At 40.3% G+C, this 7,500-nt stretch overlaps 1 protein-coding gene across 9 annotated transcripts in view; it reads right to left on the bottom strand.

The window, feature by feature from the left end:
• LOC113805345 (neuropeptide SIFamide receptor) overlaps window positions 1-7,500 on the bottom strand; it is an 81,957-nt gene that overhangs the window by 8,862 nt on the left and 65,595 nt on the right. For 5 of the 9 annotated variants that reach the window (XM_070113644.1, XM_070113643.1, XM_070113645.1 and 2 more), the window contains exons 3-7: window positions 3,965-4,107; window positions 2,851-3,013; window positions 2,405-2,582; window positions 2,037-2,154; window positions 1,063-1,125 (exon numbers count right to left, since the gene is read on the bottom strand). In XM_070113644.1, the coding sequence (XP_069969745.1) occupies window positions 1,063-1,125; window positions 2,037-2,154; window positions 2,405-2,582; window positions 2,851-3,013; window positions 3,965-4,107 (665 nt within the window). The remainder of the gene's footprint in view (window positions 1-1,062; window positions 1,126-2,036; window positions 2,155-2,404; window positions 2,583-2,850; window positions 3,014-3,964; window positions 4,108-7,500) is intronic. The other 4 variants (XM_070113649.1, XM_070113648.1, XM_070113651.1 and 1 more) reach the window with 1 other exon arrangement.

The following is a 7,500-nucleotide window of genomic DNA, read 5'->3' as shown; positions in this document are numbered from 1 at the left end:
ATCCATTAGAGCAGGAAACTCACAGTGTATACCCATATACCAGAAAGCAACCAAAACTTTAGAGGACACAATCTACAATAAAGTTAGTAGTGTGGCATATCAAATGTTTGTTTACACCGACACCTGATTCTCATATTTTGTAGTCTGAATGCACCTTAATCTCCCATCACCCATGCACTGATACAGCAGCAAGTACTGACCAGTATTTTAGAGAATAAAACAAAAATTAATTTGTTCTTCAGTTACTACAATCTTGAAAAGTGCACAGCCCTTGTAAGCCTTGGGGTGTTTCTCCTGTTTTCAGTGACAGGCTGGCATCGTATAGTTCCTTCAAACACAGGAAATCTCTCATCCCCCAAGTGGTGCAGATTCATTAAATCATAAAACTGTCTTTCATCCCCAGAGAAAACAACTGAAGTACCTGCAAAGTCAATCAGAGTTAGACACAGAAGCTGCCTTCAGTAATCCACTTTTAAATAACTACATGCATCTGCAAAATTAGGTCTGATTTTCAAACAAACAGCAAGGTACACTGCATTTTTTAAGTCTTCATCATATTATCATAATCATTTTTATAACCCTATTTTTATGCCTGCATTATACAGAATCAATGAGATGATTAAAAAAGGCAGCCTTAGTCTTGACAGTGGATGGATGAGAGGACAGCATACAAGAAAGCTGCAATACAGGACTTAGACAGGACTTTGTAACACATGATAAATGGTTGTGTTCTAAAATGCTGATGAAAAATGTTCCTGTTAAAACAATAGTTGTGTAAAATATATATTTATGTTTATCCCAACATATATGTGTAAATGAGTAAAACTATGTGCATGTACAGTATTTATACAATTCACATACACATATATCACAGCACTTCCTTAACAAAATGTTTTCTATACATAGAGTCTAAATATGAATCATTCATAACCATAAACCCTTATTTATTTATATCAAGACAAACATACATATGACAAAATGGACAAACTCAGCAGCACTGGACATAAGCACACAGCTATCTGTGGATTTAGAAAAAAAGGCACCATTCACATTCCTCCTTACCCATAACAGTACTTCTCTGTGTCAATCGAGTCCGGAAGGTGGAGCCGCTGCTTAGACTATTAGCTGGAATGTATCAATGAATGCAACCTCTATTTATACTCTTCAAATCTACTACAAAGTTGGGGTTTGATTAAGGATTCAAGAAATGCAGTTGTCTTCCATTTTTTGCGATTTTTGTCATTTAAATGTTGACATTTCTTATCACTGTTCAAAGAAATTTTGATAATGATAATGAGAAATGTATATAAATACATTTTGAAATTATTGATATTCTAAGTAAACTTTAGAAACAGATCTTCCTGTCACTGTAGTGAAACTGTTTAATGTTCTGTTAAATCATCATCTTTTCTTACAGAACAGTATTATACACAATCTGCTTTTAGACTGAGAATAAACAGAGAAATCATAAAAAAAAAATAATAACACAGTATAGAATCTACAGATGGTTTGAGAGTGTCAAGACACGGATTTTACTAATCAAGAGTGCAATCATTCATTAACAATTTGAAATCACAGTTCTCCCAATTGTATGTAATGAACAATCTGAAATGTGCATGATTTTACAAAAAGTAGAGGAGTTTTATGTATGTCATTTTATCTGTGTATAATGACATGAAATAGTAAATACTTATGTCTACATGCTACTAACAAAGTAGTTAGTCTATATACACTGAAATGAAAGCCAACTGTTCTCCGTCACACTTACACACCAGAAGTGTCTGACTCAAGCAAGTCCAATCTGACTTTTACAAAACCCATTAGAAAGAAAAATAGAAAAATTATAAATACCAAGATACAAGAAATCTAATGATTCACAATACAATAAAAGTGCTATCTACAATATCGAATATAACAAAAGTAAAAAAAAAGAAAATAGAGTTACAATTATTCCAAAAATGCATTAACAGCTTGCATTTTCACAAAACACAACAACTTGAATGCAGTTCAGCATACCATAACATAAGGGTACGTACCTGGGATGTATCGAGATCTCCAACAAATAATCTCACTAAATCCTCGGCGAAACGAAGGAGAGCGAAGAGCGTAGATGATGGGATTGCAGGCGGAGTTCATGTAGCCAAATAAGTAAGCCTGTGTAAATCCTCACAGAGTTAATAAAAGAAGTGATCTTTTTTTCTATGTCTGGTGGACAATTTCAAATTTGATAGCTCTCCATTAAAGCATTTTGGCTGTAAATTTTATCTTCTAAACTTTTTACGATACTAAAATGTCTGCAGTTTCAAATGCAGACCTTCTTACTCAAACAGTGAGAAATTAAATTCATCTAAATAATAATATCTCAAATACTGTAGCAGTCTAACAAAATAGTGGGCTAACTTACAATTGGATTAAATATCCTTGGTACTTTATCTTGTCCCAAAAAGACTAAAGAGAGTGAGTACACAATGTATGGCAACCAGAACAGCACAAACACTGATAAAACAATGCACAGTGTCTCAGTAATCTGCTTCTGCTGGATGAGGGAGTTGCGCACATTCACATCAGTAAATTCTTGCATCCTGAGGAGAGTAATTCAGTTCAGATATAACATGATCAACAGAACAGGACATGTATATACTTATTGACTTCTGTAGGTCCATCTCCTCATAAATCCATATATTAAGTTTCAATATAAACCATTGAAGACCATCAATACTGGACACATTACAAGGGTCCATTTATAAGGCAAAACTCACCTATAACACATAAACGAATAACAAATAAATAAATTGATTAATAGAGCAATACCAATAAGACGCAGAACAAAATTTTGCCGCCATATCTAACCTACTAAGGTGATCCTTGACTTCCTTAAATATCTTGTAGTAGCAGTAGCTCATTACCACAAGGGGGATAACCAGGTTGACAGTAGTGTTGAGGCCGGCATGAATGTACTGCAGGCCCTTCTTCGGAGGAGGAGGACCACACTGGGATGCTCCTGTCTTGAAGCCTGCGGGGAAATTGAAGCTTTGATTCCTGAAGCTATTGATGCCTGATGCTGGCAATGCCCACAACACTATTACCTAATTACCATTCATATCAATTACAATATCACCTACCAATATGTTGCACTCGGAAATTTTTGTCTTGCTTGTCCAGAAGACTATATAATACCTGATAGGTAATGATCTTTAACATATTGCCTCTGGAAAGAGTTATCTTGAGCTCAAATAGTTTTCTAAATAATGGTAAGTTGTTTAATGTTGTCTTTCTGAGGCATGAATAAAACAGTTCTTGAGATGATTACAGAAAGGAAGTAGTTTGTTTGAGTTACACGTGCCATGTAAATATTAGCTTATAAACAGTGTTAAGACAGAGACAGTGATAAAGAATTTACTGATAACAGAAGAAGGAGGTGGGGGAGGAAGGGAGGAAGGGAGGAAGGGAGGAAGGGAGGAAGGGGAGGAAGGGAGGGGGAGGGGGAGGGGGAGGCGGAGGGGGAGGGGGTGGGGGAGAGAGAGAGAAATTCCCTCTCCTTCCTTCCCTCCCCTCCCCTCCTTTCCCATTCTCTTCCCTTCCCTTCTCTTTCTTCCCCATCCTCTCCCTTTCCCTCCCTTCCCCTCCCCTTCCTACCCTTCCCTTCTCTTCCTTCCCATCCTCTCCCCCTCCCTTCCTCCCCTTCCCTTCTCTTCCCTTCCCTTCCCCTCCCTTCTCTTCTCTTCCCTCTTTCTCCCTTCCTTTCCTCCCATTCCCTTCTCTTCCCTTCCCTTCTCTTCCTTCCCATCCTCTCCCCTTCCCTTTCGTTCCTTCCCCTTCCCTCCCCTCCCCTTCCCTTCCTTCCCCTCCCCTCCAGTCCCCTCCTCTTCCCTTCCTTCCCCTTCCCTCCCCTCCTTTTCTCTTCCTTCCCCTCCCTTTCCTTCCCCTTCCCATCCTTCCCTTTCCCTCCCCTTCTCTCCCTCACCTGTTTCCGTGAGACCGATGATGGGCGTGGGCGTCAGGTTGAAGAAAATGGTCCACGCCCAAGCGACGACGATCATAAGGACGATTTTCCTGGGCGTCACCGATCTCGAGAAGGGCTTAGTGATCGAGATGTACTTGTGGATGCTGTGAGGGGGGAAAATGGGCGGGCAGTGAGTGTATGTCAACTAACCAGTTATCAAAATTAACTTAATGACCTGGGGATGTTAAGTTTAATTACCATGAATGAGTAATAGTAATTAAAGAGATGTTGATGACAAAAATGACGGGCACGGTCATCCACAGGGCAAAGGCATCAAGACAAGACTCCAATGCACAAGAGAGCATCCAGTTTTCACTTCCATAATGTAAAACTGGCGGTATCAGGGCACTGTAAACATTATCTGGTCCTGCACAGGTACCGGCATCTCCAAAAACCCTCGTTGACTGAGTTCATGGTATCTGCTGCCAGGCCAATCTGCTTACTGACGTCTTCTAACAGGGTCCCAAAATCCTGGAACTTGATCTTGGGCCAAGAACCTTGATATTGGCTAGTGTTGATCCAATATACAGGCTTGCTATTAATCCAATAATCCTTGTTGGAATTCCCCTTAGTCTCTGAATTACCCAAAGAGATTCGCGAAGTACCGAGACGAACGCTTTCTTGAGGTCGATGGAAACTGCGAGCACCCGACGTTCGAACTCACGACGGCGCGGCGTGGCGTTCCACGAAGATTTGAAACGCTAGGATATGGTCTATTGTGGACTTGCCAGGAGTGAATCCAGACTACTCCGGCCTCTGGTGCCTCTGTAGGTGGTCTCGGATCCGTCTCAGAAGAATATGAGCAAGATCGCTGCCTGGTATGCTAAGCAGTGTGATGCTACGGCTGTTGCTACAGTCCCAACGATCCCCTTTCCCCTTCCAGAGAGGGATTACCATACCCTTCAGCAGATCAAGGAGAATGGTACCAGACTGCCAAATGGCACCCTGGACAGCATGCAAGCCCCGCGCCATAGGTTCACCACCAGCCTTTGCTAGTTCAGCAAGGATACCGCATATGTCGGCTGCTTTGTTACCTTCAGCTTTGAAACCGCTAACCCCGGTCAGGGTAGGAGGATCTTCGCTGATGAGTGGATCCGGTACAGGGATTGTGACACCACTTGCATCCAGACTAACTGCTATTACAGCTGCTCAGAATATCAGCCCAGCGTTCACGAACCCCAACACGTTCTGAGATGATCCGCCCATCCATTGAGCGGACTGTGAGAAGGGCTTGGGAGTTCAGCTTTCTCAGGGCTTGGTAGGCCGAGCGAAGGTTATTTACGGAGAAATTATCTTTGACCTCAGCAAGATTACTTATATATCGTTCTTTATTCGTTCTCTGCAGCGCCCGAGTCCAGTGCACCAAGGAACGTCGCAAATTCGGTCGAGCAATAACAACAATAACAGAAATAATATAATCTAATAAATTAATGAACAGCAATAAAATAATGCATGAAATAGATACAAAGTAAATATAAGAAAATAAAAAGTAAATAAGTAAATAAAATAGATTATACAGAAAAAGGAAAAAGAACGAATGGAAGTGAAAAAAAAGTAAATTCGCAAAACTAACAAACAGAACACAACCTAACATGACTAAGATAACCATCACCACACACCAACCAACACGCAAAGACAGACCTAATAACCTCATTATTAATCCCTCTCTTGTAAGAACAATAACCTGCATTAGACACCTCACACGCAAGCACGGGGTGAGCGGTTAGGGCGAAATTCCCATTCGAAACCAAGCAACTGTGAGCCTTATGGGTGTGGGGTGATTTCCGGTAAGGGATTGTGTAATATGAGAATTAGATTTTTCATTATATTTCGACATATTTCATTCTATTTGATTATATTTTGTTATATTCTTCGTTTATGTTTTGATGATCGATTTAGGATTCTAAAGGCAACGATAAGTAACAGTTGCAGTTATAAACGGTAACTAAAGTTATAGAAAATAGTTACAAAATGAAAAAAAATGGAATATGATGATCATAATAACAATAGTAATAATAATATTAATAATAACAATAATCATAATAACAATTATAATAATGACAATAACAGAAACAAAACAATAAAACAACAGTAAAAACAAACAAATAATAGCAATACTAACAAAATGGTTCAGCTGTTCATTCTTAAAAAAAACAAAATTTCTCGGAAATTTTCAAAAGTTATTCATGAACATAATCAAAGGAACATTTTGCAGAGATGAAAGCAATAAAGATGGCTTGTTAGGAAAGCCTTCCACGATTTATTTTTCTTTCCAGAGATAGAGAGATGATGTCACGATGTCAGGACAAGCAAAATATGATGAAAGGAAAGAGGAAGAATGGAGGAGGTGGAGGAGGAGGAGGAGGAGGAGGAGGAGGAGGAGGAGGTGGTGGTGGAGGAGGAGGAGGAGGAGGAGGAAGAAGAAGAAGAAGAAAAGGAGGGAGGAGGAGGAGGAGAAGATGAAGAAGAAGAAGGAGGAGGAGGAGGTGGAGGAAGAGGGGGAGTGAGAGAGAAGAAAAGGAGTAGAGGAGGAGGAGGAGGAGGAGGAGGAGGAGAAGATGATGAAGAAGGAGGAGGAAGAAGATGAAGAAGAGAAGGAGGAGGAGGAGGAGGAAGAGGGGGGGAAGTGAGAGAGAAGAAAAGGAGTAGAGGAGGAGGAGGAGGGAGAGGAAGAGGAGGCGGAGGAGGGGGAGGAAGAGGAGGGGAGGAGGGGAAGGAAGAGGAGGAGGAGGAGGAGGGGAAGGAAGAGGAGGAGGAGGGGAAGGAAGAGGAGGAGGAGGAGAAGGAGGAGGCAAAGAAAGAGGAGGAGGTAAAATAAGAGGAGGAAGGGGTAGAAGAGGGGGATAGGAGAAGGAGAGGGAGAAGGGGTTGCCAACAGCATGAGCAGAAAGGAAGAATAACAAACCACGGACAAGAGAATGAATAAAACGAATAAAGAGTGGAAGGAGGAGGACGAGAAAATGAGAACGAAGGAGAAAGGCAACAGAAACAAGGAGAAAAACATAGTAAACAAAGACGCTCCTTGAGTAAGCATCAAACGGCCTACATAAAATGACATTCAAAAACACATCAGCTGTCAAACACCCTTCGTTTTGCACGAATTCGTCAACACGAAAAAATAGAAAAAACAAGAAAAAAAATGCCACGACGTAGCATAAACAGTTTCAGTGTTTATCGCTTTTTTGTTTGTTTTTCTCTTCTTCTTCTTCTTCTTCTATTCCTCCTCCTCTTCATCATCATCATCATCATTATTATTATTATTATTATTATTATTATTACTATTATTATTATTATTATTATCATTATCATCATCATCATCATCATCATCATTATTATCATTATTATCATCATACTTTTCTTCTTTTCTTTTTCCCCTTCCTTCTCCCTCTCCTTTTCCTTCCCCTTTTCCTTCTCCTTCTTTTATTTCTCCTTCCCCTTCCCCTTCCACTTCTCCTTCTCCTTCTTCCCTTTCCCCTTCTCCTTCTCTTTCTCCCCCT

Source organism: Penaeus vannamei, chromosome 34 (assembly GCF_042767895.1).
Source record: "Penaeus vannamei isolate JL-2024 chromosome 34, ASM4276789v1, whole genome shotgun sequence".
Lineage (NCBI taxonomy): Eukaryota > Metazoa > Arthropoda > Malacostraca > Decapoda > Penaeidae > Penaeus > Penaeus vannamei.
The sequence above is the reverse complement of the archived record's forward strand: the minus strand, read 5'-3'. Positions and strand labels throughout refer to the sequence as shown.